This window comes from Metopolophium dirhodum, chromosome 5 (assembly GCF_019925205.1).
Source record: "Metopolophium dirhodum isolate CAU chromosome 5, ASM1992520v1, whole genome shotgun sequence".
In the NCBI taxonomy this organism is placed as follows: domain Eukaryota; kingdom Metazoa; phylum Arthropoda; class Insecta; order Hemiptera; family Aphididae; genus Metopolophium; species Metopolophium dirhodum.
Window position 1 is genome coordinate 13,228,746 of NC_083564.1, and position 27,050 is coordinate 13,255,795.

The window sequence follows — 27,050 nt, forward strand, 5'->3', positions numbered from 1 at the left end:
CTGATTTAATAATATTATTCTTGAAGACAATTGAAATGATCAATTATATCATGGCAGTTGTTAAGTTAAAAATGTATTGGCATAATGTTATTATTGAAATGAGTACTTGTAATAATTTTTGATATTCATCTTTAAACATTTTTCACGAGTTTTTTTAAATGATCAAATTTTAAATTTATTGTGGTCAATATATTATAAATACATAATAAACATTTTTAAAAAACCAACAGTTTAATGTATACAAATTATTGTTAACGAACTCATTAAGTAAGTTTATCATAATGGAAAAGTGTTTTTGTACATTTAAAATAAAAAAATATGTTCATTCGTTTATTTAGTGGAATGTAGAATTTTTAATTTACATAAAAATTAAAATGCAGCCAGTTTTTGTATTCCTTGGAGATTTTATTTTGATCATTAAATATGTAGTATCTAAACGTATCCAGTACGCGATTGATTACATTTTGAACCACTAAAGACAATTTGATTCTACCTCCTCTAAAGACGCATATTATGCGAGGAAAATGTTCAATCTAAATAAATTACATTTCTTTAGGATAACATAATAATATAAATATTGTACTGATCAGGCAGTTAATTTAAAAATATCCCAACTGCTAAAATCTTGAATACTTTTGTTGTGACAAAATATTGAAATTACAACTAAAATACACTAATTACTAACAAACAATACAACTTTTAAATTTTCACTTAAATTATTTATCAATACGTGGATGTCTATTATACTAAATACTACCTATTTATAAACAAATTATTGATATTGTTCATTGATCAGTATAACTACATATTACAATTAATTAGCTATGGTGTATTAATTATTATTATCTAAATATGTATGATACAAAACTAATCTTCAATCATAATATAATTATTGAGTTATTTAAAATAATACAAACTAATTTATAAAAATCATATCAGCATAATATTTAATGTGGTAGGTACCTATCTACTCCTCGTCCGTGCTATTTTATTGGCAGTTGTACAAGTCTACTACTAAACTGTATTAATATTTACTTCATTTTTTTCAGCTGCAAGTCCTTCAAGGAGTACATACTATATTACCTATATATTATATATTTATAAGTTGGTATTGGGTAATTTTGGTATAATATTATACCTTTCATAATACCTACATAGGTAGTATGATTATACAGTAATAATTTAAACATTTTTCTTTTGAATATTTTATGCCAGACATTTTTTATTACATTGCACTTTGTTCTCAAAGCGTATGTATCTGCTAAAAATACCCCAAAAATGTTTTTTATCATTGGAATGTGTTTATACTTTATTTACATATTATGTACTTATAATGATTTGAGTTTTGTTTTTAAATTTTTTAAAAACTTACTGTAGCTATTTATTTGTTCTTCCTAATATGTAAAAATCTACCTATTAATGTAATATACAATTAGGTAACTATGTAAGTATCGATAACACTATATTATGTACAAATAAAATGTATGTTATTGAATATTTAAAACAGTACAATAACTTAAACCTAGTCGTGTGGACGTATAACTCTTTGTTTTTACAAGAAACATTTATTTCTATGTATTACCTATATGACTATATCACTAAAAACTTTTTTTACTGGCACTCCATAAAGAGTATGTAATAATTTAATGCGTTTCCACCTTGCCTACATTCATAAATCATAATAATATATTTCCATTTTAAAAATAGGCTAGGTATAAATTATTCTACATGTTGCATATAGTTCACTTAGCTGAATTGTCTCTTATGACTGTATACTGTATGCACCATAAGTAAGAACAAACACATTATTATTATTATTATTATTATAACTCTGGTAATTACCAACGTCAAAAGCGAATACCTAGCTATTCAAAACATATTCTACCAGAAAATAAATCCAGAGAATCCGTTATGTTTCAATCTTTCATATTAATATTTAATAAGTATATACACCTAATTTTTTAGTTAACAGTTAACAGTTATGTATGAAAGTATTTCACATTATAATCCGACCGAAAAATGTAACAAATATACAATGATTTTACGATGATGTTTTTTTGTGCTTGACGTCACTTTTTGGATCATTGAAATGGCGTTTAAGCTTCGTAAGGTTAGGCTCAGCTGAAACGTTGGAGTAGTATCTAGCAGCAAATTTGATTTCTTTGGCACTTTGTGGGGGGTGGTTAAAAAATTTCAAGTACTTAACTCAGAAGATAAAAGTGAATATTTACGCAACATCAGTTTTTGACAAAAATTGATTTTGTTTTTTTTTGTTGTGCAATCCAGTAAGAAATATACCTTCACCTAACCTTTAACAGACTTTACAGAGACTTTAAATATTTACTGAATATCTTAGTTAGTAATTTCTAGATATTTTAACATTTATTATTAACCTGTTTATGAAGATTTAAAATGTACGATTTTTTTTCGATTTATGTTATGTTTGTTTGTTAATCAAAATGATTAATGATGTAACACAAAGTTTCTTAATTTTTCATAAGTTATTCATAATTTCTTATAGTACCTACTTTTAATTAAAAATATCAAAAATGCATGAGTATAATATTTATTTTTAAAAGCGTTTGATGTTTAAAATGATTTGTTTATCTATTTATTAATCCCACATTTTAAATTTAATTTTCATAATATGAATTATTTGTAAATCTAACCAAACACTAGATGACTCTCAAATCAGACAAAATAAAATTGTGTTCCTTTGAAAATTATTTTCATATTTCCAAGCAAGTAAAACTGTTCAAAATAATACCTATAAATTACAGTAATTTGTATGAAGTTTATAGTATTAGGTATTCGTAAACTAAGGTCGGTATATATACACTATGTCAATGTATCAAACTGCAATTTTGAAGTAACTACAAAGTGCAATAAAGCATAGTAAGGTCATGTTAAAATAATCTGGACATGGCCAGTAGTAGTAAACTTCTTAATATTCACACTTATGCAAATTTCCTTAGTAATTTATAAAGGAATAATATGAATATATGATATGAGTTATGCGTATCGACTTCACTATACTTGAGTTATGAATACTTATGAATTATAATATTATATTAGTAAAAGCTGTTGAAAATCACAAAACTATAATAAATGTTCTAAATCCTCTTAAAAAAAAAAAACTTAAGTATTTAAAAGATTTGACATTTTCAAAAATCACTTATTAATTAGAATAAAGCTACGTATAAAATAATATCAAAATCTTTTTATATATAGGTACTAGATACCTTCTAATAGTTTATGATTAGAATATTTTATCTGGTCATTAGTATTTATTTTGAACGAAAATCGTCAGTGTAATAAAATACTGCATATTGAATATTGTATATAACATAATGTTATCACATATTATATGAAATAATTATTCATACAGTACATATGTTAGAATGATCTATTTTTCCATAAATTTAGAAACGTCTAATTCTCAATTAAATTCCTATATTAATTTGTGTATTTTTTTTCTGCACTTCAATAAAATATGGGAACATTCTTCAATAGCCCAAGTATAGATACTACTAGGTACCTATATAGTTATATATAAATATAAATTTACCGTCTAAATTATGGAGGAATATTTTTGATAAAAGTATAAAGGTTATGACACCTTAAAAACGCTCTCCTTGACAATGTCAAAAAAATCCACGAGGGAATTCTTTCATTCAAAGCCCGCAAAAAATAACAATTTATTTGTTTTCAATGATAAAAAAAAACTCTTTCTTTTTGTAAATGTGAATTTTTGAGTAGGTGGTTATTAGAGTATACTAGAGCACCTTAGATATTCGTTATTCTGTCATATTGTATAGGTAATATTACACGAAGCATATTGGCGCCGTTGGCTGAGAATTTGTTCATTTTAGTTGTAGGTCGGATAGTGGGAATGACTTTTTATTTCGTTGAAGTATAATATGTTCGAACTTTATTTGCCTCCGTGATTTGCATGTAAAGCACTCGTATCGCATGTTTTCGACATTACTGTCACGTTACTTTGCACTCATTTTTTTAAATGCGATGTTTTTGCTCTTATATAAATATATTCAGTTAACCAGTTGAGTTCAACAATATTTTAAGATCAAGTATATACAGATTACAGACCATATAATATAAAATTATGTATACAACACATAATATGCTATTTTGCTGTTTTCTATTGAATACCAAATGTTATTCAGTTTGTTTTGACATCGTTTATGTAAGAAATGAATATAGAAATAAGTGAAAATTTTCCAATAAAATCAAAGAACAATACTAAAATGTTTGTGAAGAGTCACGTTTTCTCAAAAAATAGTTAATCGATGTTACCAGAAAAAAATTACATAATATAACACATTTCTATAACACACACAAATCACAAATTAGTAATAAAACTGATATATTATATATAGGTACTTTGTATACCTACCTTTTTATACCTTCGTGATGTACCTTATATGAACCTAACCTTCGATGATGTGTAATCAATAGGTACATCGTAATTTTGTTTACATTGCCGTCAAATTAAGTACTTTAAATGTTTGCTTAAAATATCAAAATTGCATGCGAAAAAAAGATAACATTTAGAATGTTAATTGAATAACAATTAATAAAATAGTATTCTTAAACTATGCGTAAAAATGTATAGAAATAAATTTTATTAGCTATCATTAAAATTACCTTAACACAATGAAGGTAGCATAACCTATTAATAACAATGAAACAAACAAACTAACGAAACAATATACCTGCAGTGTATAATATTGCCATTGATTATACGTATTGTATGGTCAATGGTATTACTTACCAACCTATTCTTAAGTACCTATATGCACATTATGTACAATATTGTAATTGATATACGGGCCAAGATAGTTATAGTAGAAGGGTTAATTAAGTTGCTGGTGGTATAGCCACTCATATATATTATATTATTACCAGTACTATATTATTTTACATATTGTATCAACTAGAAATATATAATTATAAGTTATAAACTTATAACAATTGATAAAGATATAAACGTCTAATCGTAACAACATATTTTATAGTAGTTATTTACTACGCTGCATAATATATTTATGAATAACTATTTATGAGCCATGTATAAATGTCACTATATTTATTTCATAGTGAATCCTTTAAAAAAAATTATACATATAATTAAAATGTATAAATAATTTCATCATATCAGAAATTGATTCATTGTTAAATTCGTTCTCAACTATCAAATACCTATGCTTCATGAGAAATTCAGATCTGTTTTCTGAAATTGTATCGCTTTATTAGTTTTATCAATAGACAAAATATTTTCAGTTTTGGTACAAAAAATAGTTGCAGAACCTAATTAAATGATTAAAGTATCAAACTATGATGTGTCAGCAATCTGCATTGAATATCGGAACTTTAAAAGGAATAGGTGCGCAAAAAAAAAATTAGTAATATACCAAGTGGAGTGCCCGTGGTGGGGGGGGGGGGGGGGGGGGGTGATAAATCTCCTTGTTTGTGTCTTTGTTATTACCACCACAATTCATTTAAATCTATAAGATATTTCTTACAAGTAGTTACAACACCCCCGTTGAAAATTCTCGGCTACACCATACGCCACCTAGCTACTTTATACTTAACTACCTATCTATACAATTTAATATCAAAAAAATACCTAAAACGCAAATACCTATTGAATTAATTTAATAATGAAATAATATTTTCAATCGACTCGATTTTGTAAGCTCTAATGGGACCAGGTAACCCGGAGATATGCTCAAACAAGGATTTACGATTTATTTGAGATTTACGATAGAAATCGAAATTTTTTTTAATTATAAATGGTTGTTATTGGTTACAGTTTACAGATTATAATAGCAATAGGAGAAATGACTAATAAAAATTAGTATTTAATAAAATTCTTTTTTTATATATTATAAGCCCCTGCAGATAAACTAAAAGCATGCTTTAAATCGTCGCGTTCATGATTTTGACTTTCGAATAAAGAACTGATATTTTAAAACAAATATGAGATTTAAATTATAGCATTGGCTACATATTATATTAGGTACTATTATAATAAAATTTAAAGCAATGTGGCATTTACATTTATTTACAAATTACAAATATAATCAATGATATTATAATTTGTAATTATAAACCATACAAATCCTTGCACGAGCAATGTCAGGCATGACAGCTAGTTAAATATAAGATTTGACATTGATTTTTTTCTCTTTAAACTGATCAATAATAAGAGTTAAATAACTATCAATTAGCTAGTCATAATATTGTTTATTTTACTTTCAACATAGGTACATTAAGTATTTGTTAAAAAGAACAAATTTATAAGATCTCAACATCAGGGGGCGTAGCTCAGATGGTAGAGCGCTCGCTTAGCATGCGAGAGGTACCGGGATCGATGCCCGGCGCCTCCAGATAAAATTTTGCACTTTTTTTTTTACCTTTGGTTTTGGTTTATTTTACAAAATATATTGTTTTCTCACTCACCACTCCTATCATTTTTTTTAACTATAATGTGAAACAAAATATTTTATGATTTAATCCAAAAATAACCTTACTAAACACAATATCATAAGAATTATTAAGAGAATTAGAATTAATTATTATCAAAATATTAATTTGTACTTATAATAACGAGTTGATACAATTTACTATTAATTGATTGTAATGTTCTCTTCATACGCAACTTTTTCACGTTACTTCAAATTAATTTTTGTGTTGTCGGTATTATAAAAAAGGACATAATATTATGTTTTAATAGGTACTACAGTGATGACTTAAATCAGTGATGATCTTCGTCGAAACTTATCTACCTAATTTTGAAATGTAGAATAAACATTTAAGTTAACCATCAGATTAATATCAGATACCACCCAAACATCCGGTATATCAGTTCTAATATAGAGGGATAATTTAAACTATACAGTGTAAAATTACCTAAGCAATAGTGCAGCATATAAACAACATTTACCTACACAATTATAATAGTATAAATTATAATCGTCTAATACTGGAATTTCGGCCCTCCATATTTGTACGTATCGTGCAATCTGCGGAAGTTGAGTTATGTATCATGAGAGCGTATCGAATTCTCAGTATTATAGGTACATGATATTTATACTAAATGTTTGTAAACATTATGTAAAATAACGGTATTTGTTAATTGTTAATAGCTAGTAAATAGTATTATGAATTATTATTTTTAATTAAAATTTGAATTGCTGATATGGTATAATTAATCAAAAATGATAATTTTATGGTCCAATAACATGTATAAATTATACAAACAAACGTTTATGTAATATAGTACTATAGTTTGAAACGTCATCCCTGTAATACCTGTAATACCATTCAACATAACAACAATAGTGCATACCTATCATAGAAGACACGTTTGGATGACCCCATTTCACCCAATCAGAATTAATATTATGTTACTATAAAAAATGCGGTCGGCATATTATTCTACCTCACCTCTTCTGCACAAGATTAGGTGAACCAATGATATAAAATATTGTCTTTAATAAGGTTAAGTTTTTGATTATTTAATAATGCTTCAGATTTTCTCATATACAATTATGTAGTATTATCCCGAAGAATTGTATTGTCATAACTCATGTCTCATATACATTATATATTATTTATACTGCAGAGTGCAGGTTTATTTTACTTCATGTTTATGTTTTTGCAGTAGTTAATTAATATTACTATATTATACAAATATTTAGTATACAGCAGAATAATGCTATTTTATGAAATATTTGCAATTAAGAAAAAAAACAATTTATTCCTTCGTCTCGAAATCATTGTTGAGCGAGAGCTTACAATGAAAGTACATGTTATTCGAACTAATCTCGTCTTTGGAAATGTGTAGAGAATTAAATGAAAATGGAGCATTTTCCAATAAGATATAATGCGTTTCGGGATATTATATAGAAATATTCAAGTTTCATACAAATAATTCAATAGAAACATTCGATATTCATTTTAAATTTAACAATAGCTCGATTATTTCATTCCAACTAGGTACAATCAAATATGATTTTGAAAAGATAAATGTAACTGAAATGTGAAAGAATCAGAATTTTAAGAAAAATGTATCACTCTTATAATGGTATTATGAATTGGACAAGCGTTTCAAATAGCCTAGGTACCTATTATATAATATGTAAATAAATCATGATTAATGAGAGAAGATAATATAATTTATTCATAAACACCAAACGCATTGAATTTAAACGAGCAAACTTGCAGAGTAATAATATAATAATATGTTCTTCATCAAAATTATACTGTACCTACGCAATTAAAAATTAAATAAACTTTACGAGTTATTTTATGCAAAATAATCCTTTTGATATGCCATGTAGTTAATTTGTACCGCTAACATAGTGTGAATTGTATCAATGAAGATTCTTATTTTTGAAGTGAGAAAAGTCAATATATAATTTTAAATCATTAATATAACCTTAATATATTTACTGTGAATCAAGCTTTAATCAGGGTTTAAACAAATAAGCACATTTCTAAAATATTAAAATGTGTACGTGTGTCGTGTACAAACTACATTATTGTAATTGAACATAATTAACTTTAAGTTCGTGGTAATATTCTGAGAGTAATTAAATTTATTTATGTACCTACTTACTACAGTTAAATGTATTTCACTGTTAAGTGAAATATATACTTATATTCAATATTTATAAATGCCAATAATGTACTCGTGTCAAACATAATAAATGCCAGTTTTGACACTATTAAAAATTTTAAATGATCTTCATATATATTTTACGAAACTTAAAAAAATTGACGAAATTAATAATATATTCTGAAAATTGTCACTGTTGCTGTGCGTATTTCAATAAAGGAAATTTTACTCAGAACTTTTGTTATCATTTTTATTAGTAAGACATCAAAAGCAAAATAATTGTAAATAATTGAACTTCAAAGCTACGTTATACAACACTATGGTAAAATATACCAGTAAATACGTCATTATAAAGTTTAGAATACATTTAAACTGTATATAAAAGTATAAATGGCAAGTTTAAAATAAGTAAAATTTTCAGTTATTAACATATTAAAACATACAAAAGAATAAATATTAAGAAAGCAGTATAGCAGTATAAGAATAGTACGAAAGCACTTTAAAAATATTTAACAAGAATATAACTTGATCCGACTACGTTGAACTGTTTGGTTTCATTATGTAAACGAAAAACGAAAAATTTTTGTTTAAAATTTACATAGTGTTTGGCAATACAATCAAATGACTTATTGTGTACAGTTATAACAGGGGCAGTACTGCCTTTAAAATGTCCCAACCAGCTATAACTTTAAAAATGTACGGTTTTTTAAAATAATATTGTTTTTAATAAACGGTAGAGATGCTTCAGTTCCAATGTATACAAGCTCAACATTGTTGTTCAGGTACAATACGTATCGATTGAAAAATAAACAAATGAACAAATATTTAAGAATATAATAATAAAATATACACGACCGCGTGCTTCGTAAAATTATTTAGGTACCTACGTAAAACATGACACTTGTTGGTCGAAATCGACGTGTCTATATAAATATTATTACAATATACTTTCGCAGAGAAACAATAACATAATATAGGTAGGTAGTTTAATACATTATATTATACACAATAATTATTGTATGAAATAAGCCAACGCCGAGAGACGACTGTTCCACGCATGTGATATTAATATGATAATTTATTATTATTATATTGTATAGTTTTGGCCGTTTTGCGTTATTCAAAAACGGATTTCTTCCATATTTTCCTATACGGGAGCTAAATAATCATCATTCGTCTGTCGTGACACGAAAACTAATTGGCTGAGGACCGTTGTGTGCATTCAGTATTGTATAACTTTCCCCACATGACGTAAAGCTGCGGTCTGTGAATTTATATATAATAATGTATATATATATAGTTATACGCATAAATGCGGTGACGATAACGATCACGGAAATGACACGGAAAAGCTTTTTGCAAGTATTTACCCACCCACCTGTTAATATACTTCTATACTCATTTATTCTACAAACGGCGGTGAGTGATAATAATTAAAAATTGTATATCGACGGCAATGATTACAGAAGACTAATTATCTACGTATATGTCTGTTGTGATGATAAGTATTTAATTATAATCAACGTGGTCGATTAGAAATCTGCTTATTATTAGACGATGAGTGGCTTTTTTCGCTGTCTTATACAAGGTTTTAAGTACTTTTGATTAAGCCGATAAAATGCTACACATTATAATATTTTAGACATGTTTAGTAATAGGTATTATTGCATTAGTTGACGTCGAGGTGTGTTGATGTTACTGCACATCGAGCAGCATGATGTCCTCTCCGTTTATATATAGTGTTGATTGAATAATATTATTTTCTACCCGACCTCTTTCATTTCCTTCAAATGTTTGATATTATTATTGATGTGCAATACTACATACATTCAGGGCCAAGAGAGGGGGTGGGTTGTTGGACCTGGAGTACAGAGGCCTGTTGAAATTAATTATTTAAATTTTTAAATTTTTAAATTTTGATAGGAATTCTTATTTTATATTAAATTATTTTTTATTTTTTGTGGTGGGGGGGGGGGCTGCAAACACCACCCATTAAAACATTACCTGCTACATGTATTAAAATTTGATACTTCGTTTAAGACACGGCTACAATAATTATATTGTCGTATGTACAAAATACATTTTGGCAAATTTATAATAGAGGCGGTGGAAAATGACACGCGTGTACACATTATTGCCTACTCACATCGCCGGCCGTCACGTACAAAACGCCCCGCCATCCTGCACCGTATTAAAATCGCATCCCTTTTCACGGAAAACGTCTTGTAAAGTCATAACCGATGTATAAACGTATGTTACTGGCGGTTTGCAAGAGGTTTTTAATACATTACGTAATCGATTAGACGTATCGTACCTATATATATACGTGTAGCATTGAGTACGTGTACGTCAACAGAATATTATTATATTATTTTTTATATAAAAGTTTTGAAAGTAATACTATCCATTTGATTAGGAATGAATTCAATATAATTTTTACGATAAACATTAGAATCTATTTTTGAGACGGTATCTCAACATATTCTATATACCAGTGAATACCTACTGATGCGAAATTGAACAACACGATTTTTTGATACAGTTTGATTTGAAAACTATAGAAATTCCTAGCAAGAAAATATTATTATGATTATATTTCCATTTATCGTGTTTCGTTGACCTGCAGCAGCCTTTTTATAACCATAAATATAAAGTGTTGTTATTTATTATATAATAAATATAATATCTCGTCAATACACCGTTTGAACTGCAACACGAACCACGTTTATACCATATTATACCTATCGTATTGTATCTCAGAAAATTCTTTTCGCATTTTAATGTCAGTCTTCAACTCTTACTCTAGTTCGATTTTTCAGCTGGTATAGTCGGAAATTAACATTAATACTTAATAATATTTACCACGCGATTGACGTGTGTGGTGGCGACAAAGCGGTTTTTATGCGTTGTTATACGAAATTATAGTTTTTATTAATGCGTAGGTAACCGTAGTTCATATAAAAAAATATTTTAATGTGTACGTCTAAAATGGTTTACATTATGTATAATGTATATATATTTTATTATTATTATTATTAATAAACCAGGTATAGATTTTATCTGTTTTTCGTTTTTATAGGAGTGGTTTGCTACTGAATTATTAAACATACTATTAATTTTTATTTTGAACTATTATGAAAACCCTGGGAAATATTCGTTCCTTTCTATATGTTTTACAATATTATTAGTTTGCGCATTTTGCAACAAAAATAAAATAAAATTACACAGTGCATTTAACGACTTCCAGCCATTTATTGAACTAAGCATATAACACAGATGAATCCATGAATTGGGAAAATTTAAAACTAGAGCTAAGTTGGATATTTAAACGAAAAAACGATTTTCCTATTACAATTTTAGGTATTTAGATGATATATATAATTATTATTGATTCGATTTAATTTTTAATAGACTGAATTTTCTTTTCACTGATTCAGTTTAATTATGCCTATCTATTGTTTCAGACGTGTACATTTCAGTTGATTCCTTAATAATAATACTAAAATGTATAACATTCTTGTAATTCGGAATAATGTAACAAAATTAAGTTCTAAATCGCTTAATTAAATTCCAATAGGGACCCAAAACAAAATTCTACTGGAAATGTTTCCTAAAAGCGTATTATAATTTATGACCTAACGTAATAACATTAAAAAATATGTAATGTATTATATTTAGCAACCAAATTATTTAGGTACTAAAAAACAACATTAAGCATAATTTATGAAACTAAAATATACACCTCGAATAATAAAGTCATGTTTTTAAATCATAGATTACAATATAATTCAGATAAAATGAAACAAATAATTTAATAATATGATAAACACACTGTAGAGCATGATACTATTAAGAATATGAAGTTACTTATTTTCAGATAGTTTAAAGTTAAGTAAAACATATTAGTTGTAAATTATGCATTCTACATATTATTATGTTACTTGTAAGGATTGCAATAAAATGTATTAGATGGAAAATTGAATAAAAAAAATGTAATGATACATTAGAGTACCTATAATATATTAATATATATTATTTATAAAATTAGGTTTAATTTTTACATGGTCACATATAATAGGTAATTAATAAATTTAATAATATTTAAATATTTTATGAAGAACTAACAACATTTAACCACATATAATATTATTTTAATACTTTTGGCTGAATACTGTACATTTGTCATAGCATTAAAGTTATAAATTAAATTATACAAATACTTAAACTTTGAGTAAAACCAAATAATAATTGATACTTATCAATACAGTCCACATGTTAGATTCTGATTTAACAATGGTGTATGTTTTTTTTTTTTATTTTTTTTGTGTCTATCAACACCTTTTAGGACAGAAAAGTGCTTGGATTTTCTTCAACAGTAACTTTTCTGATAGGAAAGTGAATCTAGTTGATACTTGGGGGGTCAAAAGTAAAAATTTCCCAGTAGTTTTCAAAAGCGACGTGAAAAACAAAAGAAAAATTAAGGAAAAACGGGAATTTTTACGCTAAATCTATTTTTGAGAAAATCGATTTTGGTTTTTGGTGCAACTCTAAAACAAATGACCGTAGGAACATGAAATTTTGATTGAATGTTTATATTACCATTTTTTATACACTATAACATTTTCCAAATATTGTGACTTATTTTGAGCTGTTTACGGACATTTTCAGTTTCCATTTTTTTTAGTTTTTTTTTTCTATAAATATCAATAAAATTTTATTTGTTGGTTAAAAAAGCTTGAAAATTTAATAGAAGGCTCCTAGGTTAATTTCTCAAAAGCAGATGAAAAAAATTAAAAATCCTTAGTCACAGTTTTTATTTATAAGCATTTAAAGTTCAAATGTCGACAAAATACGAAAAAATCACGAAAATTAGCAAATTATTTTGAGTTGAGAATTCATAAACATTTTTCTTTTTAAATCTAAGGTTTGAAAATGTAATACGAGATTATCCATAAGTTTGTCAACCTTTACCAAAAAAAAAGTGTCTACAAGAAAGTCAAATTAAATTTTTATGAGCGTTTGAAATTTATATTTTTACAACATTTGATATTCCATTGATTTCTCATGTAACGATTTTCTTATTTTGTTCTAATTAAAAAACGTATGACTGTAGATACTTGAAAATGTCATCGAATGTTTATATTAGCATTTTCTATACACGATAAAATTTTGAAAATAATTTGACTCGTTTTGAGCTTTTTACGGACATTGTCAGTTTTCAATTTTTTTAGTTTTTTTTCTATAAATATCAATAAAATTTTATTTGTTGGGTAAAAAAGCGTGAAAATTTAATGCAAGGCTTCTGATATATTGTTACAATATTAGTTGAAAAATATTAAAAATACATAGGCACAATTTTTTTTATAAGCATTTAAATTTCGAATTTTGACAAAATTTATCAAATTTAAAATTTAATGATTATTTTGTAGTTAAAAATTTATAAAATGTTCAATTTTTATAGCTAATGATTGAAAATTTAAAACAAGGTTCCACGTAAATAGGTTATATATAAATTACTTTATTTACAATAATATCATCAAATATACTTGGTAATATCATATGCTGACTGACCGTTTTTGCTCAGAATCGTTTTTCTTATACAATGATATTATATCATTGAATTCAAATTTAACACTATCCATTACAGTGACCCGCTTGTCACCTACTGTACAGCAGTGCGACATCCACTTACCCATCTTTTTTTAGTTGAGATTTCATAAAATATTCATCAGGTTTCCGTAAAAAATAATAGAATATTAACACATTATATCTACTTAAAATGTTTAAATGTTATACACTAATTGTGACTTATAAATGCCTAATACTAATTATATATTAATTCAAAATCTAGGAAATTGTTCGATTCCCAGTATATTAATTATATACACGTAGGTTAGGTTAGGTTGGCGTTGGTTAGTCTGGTAGTTAGATAGTCGTATATTGTACCTATACATTATATTTTTACTTTACTTATTCGCGTGATTCACCCATCGTTGGTTTAAGTACTTACTTTGACTCCATTAATGGACATATGCCAGTTTAAATTGTCTCGTCCTATGACAACCATTAGTGACAAAGCAGTTATCATAATAAATCCGATTATTTTAGAGAGGTATAACCTGTTGATCATAGCTTGGAAAAGGTTTAAAATTTTGTCAAACTGCATGTTCGTCATCGTTCATAATAATATATATTTTTTAAGGACAACGTGAAAGATATTTTGTTAAAACCTTTACATAATTGAACTAACGCCTTGTTTTTGTTGTCACCCATAAATTAAATTAATCTCGCTGTTGTTTCGTTTTATTTTATGTTTTATTCCCCTTTTTGTCTGTTTCAGGTGATATTTGAAAAAATATGTACATACCCGATAAGCAAACTCCGCGCACTAATCTCTCAATATTTATTTTTGCGTTTTTATAAATGTTATCTACTGTTTTTACCTAGCATTTAAAAAATGCCAGTCATATTTATGTAATATATAATATATGTTTGTTTTTAAATGTTCAACAAAACTACATTCAGAAATTAGGAATTATTGGATGTTTAACATTAGCTTGATAAATCAATAAGTAATGCGCCTAGATATTGTTAATAAATTATACCTGCCAATATATAAAATTCCAAGTTAATCAATATCACGCTATTCATTTAAGAAAAATTGTTTAATAGATACGTTTTATAATTGTATATTTTAAAATAGCTAATAGTAAATCGTAGCAAATTTGGAATTTTTATTTTTAATTTCTGGAGAATTTAAAAAAAATAAAAAAGGGTTGTCATATTATTAATAATAAATGATAACCATTTCTAAGTTTTTTTCAACTTTTATAATATATTGATTCATTTTTTATCTCTCTAAAAAAAAAAGTCTAAGTATTAAGTGTATTTACAATTGTTATGGAATAAGACATTTACACATTTTATGATTTAAATTCATTTTCTTTCGAGGTCGGTAAATAATTACTAATGATACAACAATGGCATCATAAAAAAAAATAATAAATTCTACTTCGTGTATAATTAGGTACATTGCAGATCATAAAATAAGGATAATACTACATATTATATTATAAGTAGTAACACCTATATAAGGTTTTAATAATTTTCATAAATGTTGAAAATTTAAAAAATATTATGGCATCATAATTTAAGAAAAAATATTTTTACTTGTTAGTAAAATACTTACATGTTTGAAAAAAATAGGTTTAGAAGATTAATATACCTAAATATTTTTAGTTTATATTATTCTAGTAAAACCATATTTTATTATTTACTGTATGGCGTGTATGTATAAAACAATCTGGAACCTTTTCTATATTTATAAATAGATACCTACATTTTAAATAAAGTTTATAAACATTTTACAAAATACTATATTCTATACCTACGGGTAAATTAAATTATGAATTTACAAAAATTATAATATACACTGAAAAAAAAATAATTTTCTAAAGCTATTTTTCAAATTTAGAACTGAATTCTATAAGGAGGTTGCTGTAGGTTCAGATGGTTTTAGTAGGTTTCAAATATAAGTAAACAAACTATAATAGAATAAGTGAACAATTCTTTCCTAATATTTTTTAAATTTTATTTCTATTGACGAAATATTTGTCTTAATAATTTGAGTGTATTATAGCGTTTTATAAAAAAAATAATATAACTATAAAAATGTACTTAATTTTTTTTTAATTTTACCAGAATTCTTGGAGATGAGCTGCAACTCTTTCAGGAATCCCCATACTATGCCCCCGATATAACAACATGTCATGAACAATAATAATAATAAAAAAAAAAATGCTGAATCTTCTTAAGTTTTTTTAAAACGGATAAAGAATTAAATACGAGAACTTTTCGTTTTTGCTCAAAGTAGATATAGATAGCAACCTCGGGATTTCGGTGTCCAAATAAAACGACTTTTGATGTTTTGCCAAAAGACAATTTGTTCAATACCTTATAATATACTGTACTTAAGTTGGTTCAACACGATTTACCTTTCAAAATCGTATAGGTACCTATTATTTTACAGTAACTCTAACACCAATTCTCTGTTTTGTAACCAAATCATATTAGTTTGAATCTTTTTACATAGAATGGAGTACAGAAATACGTACCTAATGTTTAATGTTTTACAGTAATTATAAAACGTTGTGATTTTTCACCTGTAATAAACAAGTTAGTGTTTTATTCATTTGAAAATAAATCTAATTTACAATCAAATGTGATTTCTTCAAAATGTATATTACGTACTATAGTAGTATATTATTTATTATTTACACTTGGGTAAACAATTTAATCAGATTTCATAGGATATAATATTATATTGATAAAAATAAAATATATTTACCTCATAAAATAGAAATATTATTAAATAAATATTTATTTCCTTATGAGCTGTATGCCTGTATTGCTAAAAAGTCAAAGCTCATAATCTAGATTATATTTTAATTTTAATTATTCGTTAGAAATTCGAAATTAATTAAATGTGTTAAACTATTAAAATACAAACAAAATGTGTATTTATGTTCAAGCTTTTTTTTTGTCAAGCAGTAAAACAAATTATTATATATCTACTTAATTATTTATCATTATTGAGTGCGATGAGCTGTGCTAATAATGGATGTTTTGTAGTCATTTGTGTAAAACTATTTTTTATATGAATAACTTGTGATAACTGAGATATAATTTAATTTTCAATATTGACTTTGAGAATGAAATTAAATTCCACGAATCGTTAGCAAATACATACATATTATGTTTTATTTCGGCGTAATGTTCATACATTTTTCTTTTAGTAAACCAAAAACTTGAATGTAAAAACTGTATTTTTATGAATCCAACATAATTATTACTCATTCTTAAAAAACGAGTAGTACAGATTATAAATTTTCTGATTTTAATTTTTTTTAATCTAGATAGGAATCTTAAGATATTTTGAAAAATATAAATCATTCAACTGATATTTCTAAAATATTCAGAATATTCTACTTCTAATTAAAGTATAATATTAAAACAATAAATATGAATATACCTACTATTGTTTTTTATACTGTAATTCTGTGAAAAATGAAAAATAAAACTAATTGTAAAAAATTAAATGGTCAAAAATGTTTCAAGTTGCTTAGGTTCTTCATATAAATTATATCCAGGAAAATAGATGTATTGGCATTTCAAATTATATGTCTTAATTAAAGATTTTCGTTCCAAGGTAAACCTATACTAAAGCCACTGAAATATTAATATCTGTTTTGTTGATTTGTATCTAAAATCGAAAATTCTTTTAATTAATACAATTGTATTGCCTTATTATAGGTCGATATGAACTTTGAAATCCAATGAATTGCTAAAGCGAATTACATTTTTATAGATAATGTGGCAATACAAAATATTTATTTTTCATACTTCCTGAGAATGTTTTTAAATTTTGTGTGAAACTTACGAGTAGCCCATAAGCCAAAAGTCGTTAAAATAAATCAGATATAAAATGTATTACCTACGTCAAATGTGTTTACCACATTGTTAGAGAGAATCTGTTCAACGCATTAGTTGTCCAAAAGCCACATAATTCATGCAAGAAATGTTTGACATTTTGAAATAATGAGATATTATATATATTATTATATTTAGGTGTATGTTTACTTTGAATTAACGAAACAGTGTCTATCACATGTCTAATAAATACTTAACTTTCACTATTATTACATTTATAATCATAATAAATCGATAATACTTAAAATATATCAAATGTTAATGATATTTGGAACTTATCAGTAAATGTATAAACTATACAAGCATTAATAGTATTATGTACCTTACTTTAAAATATAATACAAATTAATCAAAAATCTGCAATCTTAGTATCGTTTTGTGACAAAAAAATTGGCTTCATACTGTCATATTATACTGACATTGGATAAGAAACAAAATTCTTATAAATTATCCTACCATTGTATTATAATAATTTACAATAGATAGGTACTCAAGTTTCCGAATTAAAATTATTTTGATATGAGTAAATGAAAATTAAGATGTAAAAAAATACCACCAAAAATGATTTGTTTTTAAACATAAATATAAATAAAGATTATTTGGAACTAGATTTAAAGGGGCCCTAATGCCCGAAGCAAAACCTGAAATCTATTACCGATACAATTTTGATAATATTCATAATACAAACTTATTGAATATATTGTAACAATCGCATCCAAAGTGCCTTAATTTTAAAATAAATAATATTTTATAATTTTATAATTATAACATATACAATTATTTAATTGTATTTGTACTTAGTGTGTACCTACATAATATATTTGCCTTAAATCTTTATTAAAACATGAACAAAAATAAAATAGAAAACCTCTGTAAATTAATCAAATTTAAGTAAAAGTTATAAACTTATTTATAAATTAAATTAGATTTGATAATTAGATACTGGAATCCGTGCTCTTAAAGCTAATGCACAACAGAGTGGATTTTAATGTTAAGCATGATAAACCAAAACGTTAAACAATGAAGAACAAGAAAAAATGAATAATAACAAAATTACCATAACCTACATCACTTGATGCTAAAAAAGTAATACAATTTTGGTTAAGGGGTTAGTGAAATTATTTACATTCAGAGGCCTGGATACAACAATACAAGGATACTTAGGATCATTCGTAAATAAGTGTCTGCTTATTATTACTTTATTAGGTTCTGTTACCATATTTAACTATACAAAGTATATATATAAAATATTTATTATTTTTATGTTGAATTCCTATTTTTACTTAAATTAAAATTTTTAAATATAAACTATTACTTATTTTAAAAGCAAATGTAAAAGTCTTCATAAAAAAAAAACTAAATGATGTACATTTATTACCTACATATAAAATTTCTCAAATAGGTGTAATAACATTGCTCCTAATGGTGTCATTTTTTTTAGAACATTTTTAAAGTTCAACCAGGTAAGAATGACTTATAGAATTGTTTAAATAACTTTCATTCAAATTCTTATAATATATATTATTATAATAAATGATTTTAGTAACTAAAGAAAAATTAAACAAGTGGTATATTGTATTTAAGTTTGAGTAAAGACTAAAGAGTTGTATTATAAGCATTTATTTACAAACATTCAATATAAAAATTAGGTAGGTAGGTACTTACTACTTAATATAAGTTTATAAAAGTTATTTAATTGAAATACACAGCCATTATAATTATTGAATATTAAAGATACTATTGTATTAACCCACAATAATTGTATATGTTTTCAGACAAACAAATTAATAGAAAAGATATCTACGAATTTTCTTTGTAAATTTGATACTCAAGTCAAATGAAAAATACCTATGTAAAATATTATGAAGACGACATATTTTATACTAATTATATATACTTATATTATTGTTGTGGCAAATTTATGAACAAAAACTATATGTCATGTTTATTTATATTTATTTTTTTTTTAAATTGTTATTTAAAATGTTTCACATACTATGATACTATTTTTTTTTTGTCCAAAATAATGTTTTTTTTTTTTTAAATACATCATAAATATGACGACATAATAAGTTTCGTACAACACGTTAATACTACAACGTTCAATAACATAAGAAAACATCCAAAATAATATTCTTTCGAATACTGTTGCAGAATAAGTATGACGTCTACATTGTACCTACTGTACATTAATGCATTATAGTCAAATAAATTTAAATTAAATATTCAGCGGACAATGGTATTAAAACGATATTTCAAAAATGTCAATAGAATCGGAATTTTCACATTTTGGATTAATACCATGACGGATACTATCTAAAGGAATGAATTGTATACAAGAAATATTGTAGAATATGCACATGTTAACGCAAATAAAATTTAATATCTATCATAAAAATGTATAATATTCATCAAAAAAGTATAATATACATAAGTTTATGTTCAAAAATACTTGGAAAATTGTATGTATTTTGTAAATTCAAATTTAAAGGCATGTTTATTTATTATGAAACAATAAAAACAGAGCAAATTATAAATTTAGTTTTACGCTTACTCATATATATAAAAATTAAAATGATACATTTAGCTAATTGCTCGATTGCCTTAAGGTCAATATAGCACATTAGAATCAAAATTTTAATCAAACTTTGAGGAAAATTAAAATTTAATGTATATACTATTTGCAACGTTTATGCAATTATCCAGAAATATGTTACATGTATTAATTTCTACTGAATTCTGTAGAAAAAAATCATCTACATAATTCACGTATTGGGAAACTTTGGCATAATATTTAATCAGAATTATTCTAAGTTAAGTGTAGACGAATTTTGTGAACGACTTTAATGCGACGCGCCAGACATCGCGGAAACTCACGGGGACTCGTATCGCGTTCGTTTCGTTTGAAAATGAAATAACGCGACTTTATCGTGAACGTTATGCTATACGGTAAAGCATCGCCGATCAGAATATGACATATTATTATAGTATGCGATGCTCACCCGGTCAAGTGAATTTTCAACAAAAAAGTTCATATTTATCGTAAAATATATATTATTTTAAAGTTTATCTTTGATGAAATACCCCAAAAGCGTCACACGGAAGTTAAACATAATATTATTATTATAATTATATATAATATATTAATATCATATATACAATATTACTGAATTCGTATTATTATAATACGGCGATATATTAGTGTATGTGCAATTTGAATATATTATTATTATTATATTTATATATATAGTATATATGTGAATGTCTTACCGAAGTCGGGTAGGCCAATATGGTGTGTACGCATAGCGCTGAGGCGACGGCGACGATCATAGTGCTGGAGCTGGCCATCTCGTCGATGAGTACTGTTTGGGGATGCCGGGTGAAAAGTGAAATATACGTATATTATAATATAATATTGGAAAAATATGGTATTGCGCACGGCAGATGATGGAATAATCGACAGGTGCAGATTTCAACGATCAATGTATGCTGTCGTGTGACGTGTGAATTCGAACCGCCGCGGTTGAAAGCCTATATCGGAATTTTGATTATAAATTAATAAATGTTTTCGAATAATATAATATAATATTGTATAATATTGAATGTTGTGAAATTTAACGTATAATATTAAATCTTAATTTACCGCCTATATAATAATATATGGTGCGGGTATATATTATTATGCGATGTATATAATATAATAATGTTATTATTATATTATATCAAACGGCGGTGGTGTATGAGTGTGTGTAATGTGGACTATAATAATAAAATGTTCGGCGTGGAGAGACAGCAGTTGGACACAATCGTACCGTCGTCGTCGTCGGCCGGATAAGTGAGGTGTCCCGAAATGCCGGCGCCCATATATATACTGGACGTACGCGCGTACTCGAGCACAGCGACGACTCCGCCTACGTCAACGGCGCACCAACCCTTGGCGCGGCGGCGGTGGCGTTCGCGGCGGTGGCGTGTGACGACTATTAGTTTTGATACAATAATATAAATTATTATATGATAATAACGTATACATAGGTATAAGTACCTGCCCTACACATACCTGCTGCTGGGTGATTCGTTTAACGCAAGACGCGCTCATATTATTCATAAAGTATTAATGTTTTTGAAAATATTTTTATTTTTTTACAACGTTTCAAAAGTCGTCACCGAACAACGTTTTAAATCGTAACTGTTTATGTTTTTCATTTTTTTCAATTATAACTTACAATTTTAATTTCATTATCAAAAACAAAATTGTGAGTATTTCGATGTATAAAAATAGAATTTAGGATAAGTAGCCCATGAGTTATAAATATTGACTCAAGTTTAGACAAACTGAGAAGTGGACCAACATTTTTCGGGGTAACGGAGTGTTCATCTACACTTTAAAGTTTAAATAATAATTATAACTCATAAACTAGGTATGTACTCGAAATAGATTCGATTTTTATGTATCAAAGTACTTAGAAAAATATTCTGATTTGTAGTACTAAAGCTATATGTTGTCATTACTCATTTGTCATTCAAAAAAGTAAGAAACTTAAAAATGTTGGGGATAAAAATTTTTTAAAGTATAATTTTAAAAAAAAATTGTTTTTTTTGAAACAACATTGTACCATGTAAAAAAAATATTTTGAAAATCATTTATACTTTTTGAAATAATGAGAGTTCAATGATAAATGAATCATCCAGCCGGTATATATATTATATATTCTAAATATAAGTATATACTCAATACAGGTACACCTACTGCAGCGGCGCGGTGAAGAACGAAATAATGATTACGTGACAAAATATATATAACCTTATAATAGAGAGACTGATGCATCTGTCAACGGACATATTTTAATATTTTGTATCGTTACAGTACAATGCGTGTATTAAAATCACCTGGGGGAGGGGGAGAAACGTGAAGAGCTTTGCGTGCCACCGCAACGGGACGTGTGCAATACGCGTTTGAGATTTCCATACCACACACCCTTACGCACCCTGGCATAAATAAAAACTAATGGTGTAAAAGTTTGACCCAGGTAAAGATAAAAATTATTATTATTAATATTATTATTATTTTAGACAAAAACCTTTTCGAATGATAATATTATATTATACTGGGTCATGGTGTGACGCAGTGGTCAAGCATCGTCTACCTCTTGGATGGGTGACCACCCAGGTTTTTGTGACGAATTCTCGACCCAAATAAACACGTGTGTTCCTCGACCAATCGTAACCGCCTGTACACCTAAAGTCCTAAAATGACCTATGCTTCCTAGGGTCATAAATAAATAAATTATATTATACATAGATATAGGTTAGGTTCTAGGCTAGGTTCATCAACTTTTGGGGCAGTAAAAATTCTCCGATTTTTTACATCATCAGATTTTATGATAGGAAAGTGAATCTAGTTGGTACTTTTGAGAGGTCAAAATAGATAATTCCCAGTGACTTAAGAAAGCGTCGAAAAAACAAAAAAAAAAGTGTAAAAAGGTAAATTTTACGCAAAACCAATTTTTAAAAAATCAATTTTTTTTTTTTATGTAACTCAAACATTAAAATATCCATAAACACTTGAAATTATAAAAACTTCTTCACTTAGTAAAAAGTTTGAAAATTGAATGCAAGGTTCCTTAAAAGTTTCATTAATAGAAGTTCAAACATTTTAAAGATACATAGGCACGATTATTTTTTATATGAGTTTAAAGTTCAAATGTTGACAACGTTTTGAACATTTTGAATATTCTGAAATTATTCTGCAGAAAGAAATGCATAACGTTTTATTTTATTCACAAATGTTTTATAGCTTAAGTTAGAAATTTTAAAAGAAGATTCACCACTATTTTTTTACCTTAAACAGTTTACCAGAAAGTAACATTAGTTTTTTATAAATATTTGAATTTAAAACTTTTACAATATTAAATTTTTAGTAGTAAATTAACGAAATTTTATCTATAAATTTTTGATATTTTTTTGTAATTCAAAAATAAATACCCGTAGACACTCGAAATTTTAATCAAATGTTAAAATTACCATTTTTCGTACAATTTTAAAACTATTTTGACTCTTTTTGAGCTATTTATAGTCATAAGAAATTTTTTGAACTTTGTACATTATTTTATATTTAGAAATATATAAAAGTTTTTCTTTTCATAACTATAAGATTAAAAAATTTATAAATAAGGTTCCACACAAATTTCAGTTTCAGTTCAAAAAGCTTAAATTTAAGGTACCTCATTTAAATTGCTCTTAAAGCAGTTACAAAAAAACTGAAAATACAAGTCCACACGTCGTAAATTAATTTTACAATAGCGTTTGATAATAATACATAAAATTGAAACCAATTAAATTATTCAACGTAGTGAATCCAGTCTACAACAATAATTTGAATTTTTATTAAACTTTGTCAATATAAAAATATTTTAGATGGTTGTATAAAATGTAAAAAATAGGTAAATTAATAATTTGAAACACACCTGCCTAACATTATTTTTATTTAAACGATTAATATTATGTTTATGTACCTTTTAAATATTATATTATGTATAGTATACTCTTTTGTAACATATTCCTGTTGTAAAAATATTTAAAATTGCCACAATGATATAACACGTTAAAATCTACCTACATTCCAACATATTATATTTTTATAAATCATAATACATAAATATATACAATATGTCAATATACATAACAAGGCTGGGCTTTAACGAGTAAAAAAGTTAAAGTTTAGTTAAAAAGTTGGTTTATTTTAACTTTTTAACCTAACTAGTTACTTTTGGCTTTTCATTAACTTGACTGTTAACTTACTAAATGTTTTTCTTAATTAACGTGAAATTAACGAGTTAATTTTTCATTTTAAGAAGTAAGTTAAGTTAATTTATTTTGTTTTTAATTTTATAATATTTCACTATTTCAGTATATTTTGTTTTCATGTTAAAAAATATGTATCGTAAATTGTTTGAAGTTAAAAATTTATATCATTTGAATCTAACTTATATAGAAATACTATATGAAGTATAAACACTATATCCTATAATTTAGTTTTGAGTTGGAAAAAAATTAAGTACACTAGCGTTGTATAAACTAATTAACTTTTTTTTAACTTAATAAAAAGTTAACAAAAATTGTGTATTAACTTTTAACTTTTTGTTATTGGTGCATATTAACTTAACTTAACTGAGTTAAAAAAAATCATTAACTTGCCCAGCCTTGATACATATTAATAAATAATGTACACAATATGTGTATTATTTTTTTTTATTAATCAACCCGCGGCAACATAGGCCATTGGGTAGTTTTTAACTGTGGGGGGAGGGTACTGTAGATTTAAACACGTGTGTTTGTTAGTTTGGCAAATTTTTTAGTGGGCACCCGTTGGTATCTGCCATGCCCGGGTGGGGGATGGCGGTACTTCTCTCCGGAAACCGCGACATGCCCGAAGAAAAATGCCGCCTGCAGCCGAGGTTTTGAACCGGTGTCACAACCGACGCCTTAGTCCACTCGGCCACTCCGTCCTCCATATGTGTACTATAAATATAAAATATGTTCAAACGCAGGTACGATTTATTTAATTTAACGTTTTATATCATCGTGGTAATTTAAATAATTATTTCAAAAATGTTTACATTTACAGGAATTAGGAATATTTGTCAAAAATATAATAGTATCTTATACATAATAATATAATATTAATCGTTTAAATATAAATAATGTGTAGGTGATACAAATTATTAATAAATATTCATTAGTAGACATTTTGATAGTTATACAAAATATCGTTGATTACTATTTATATAACAATTTCAAGAATATTTTTTAAGATATTTTTTATTTTAAGTAATGGGGATAGGTACGAAACGATATTAAAGAATAAAGGATTTTGAATGATTGGGGAGTTCATGTCTCCTCTCCCCCTCTTACAAATAGATCTAACATTGTATTATATGTGTATTGTGTTTATATTAGAACATAATATATTATAAGGTTTCGTTATTTCGTTCTACTCATTTTCCAAAGTTATTTTTTTATATTCGTGTCAAACACGAATATATTGTGTTTAAATTATTTAGGTACTCTATGGTATAATATCATAACATTTTGGTTATAAAATATTTGTGAAAATTGATTCACTTTTTACACTTTGATTTACTATTTAGATATGACTCAAGGATTATAAGTGTTTATAAGTGTAAATAAAGTTATTTTAAGACAATACACATATTTTCATTTTATATAATTCAATTATACACTAACTACAATATGTAGTAATCTACTTAAATTAATCAAATTCATAAAAGTTTTCCAAAGTTGGCTTGTAGGAATATAAAACTTAAAAACACGTATTGGATATATTATGCTTATCCAGAAAAATAATTCATAAATACGTTTAAAATATTCAATATTCATTCAACCTTTCCCAAATTTCCCGACATTCCCAAAATTAAAATGCTATCAAATTTATTGAAATAATTTTTGTGTCCAATAAAATTATATTATTTTTAGAGGGGTGACAAAATGCATTATAAAAATGTAAATACATTAAAGTATTTACATAATGATGGCAGCTTTTTCTTTACTGATCTTTTATACAAATATTTGTTACAGCTCTACAGTGATAAATGATTATAAACAATATTTATAAATTATAATCAAACCTAGCATAGCAATGGGAAAATAAATTCAAATTCAAAATATAAAAGCAGATAAAATATTTAATCGAATTAACGATTCAAAAAAATTCCTGAAAATCACCAATAGCTGGTTAGGTTAGGTTATACCTACCCACCCGATAACATAACAAAGTTAGAACTGCAATGACAATTATTCATTTATTCCTAATGTTTCTGTCCATAGTTAACCTACCATTAATCCTTAGTTATACCTACGTAATTTACTCTTTAGAACGTACTATAGTTTATATATATAT

The 27,050-nt window shown here is 26.1% G+C and overlaps 1 protein-coding gene and 1 non-coding gene across 2 annotated transcripts in view; one reads left to right on the forward strand and one right to left on the reverse strand.

The window, feature by feature from the left end:
• The window catches only part of LOC132945138 (uncharacterized), a 41,602-nt gene extending 19,601 nt beyond the window's left edge, over positions 1-22,001 (reverse strand). Inside the window, exons 1-2 of the mRNA XM_061014795.1 lie at positions 21,777-22,001; positions 21,404-21,664 (exon numbers count right to left, since the gene is read on the reverse strand). Coding sequence (XP_060870778.1) covers positions 21,404-21,481 — 78 coding nt within the window. The 5' untranslated portion in view covers positions 21,482-21,664; positions 21,777-22,001. The remainder of the gene's footprint in view (positions 1-21,403; positions 21,665-21,776) is intronic.
• Positions 6,338-6,410, forward strand: Trnaa-agc (transfer RNA alanine (anticodon AGC)). Its single transcript has one exon. It is a non-coding gene; the product is annotated as a tRNA-Ala (tRNA).
• Positions 22,002-27,050: the final 5,049 nt, after the last annotated feature.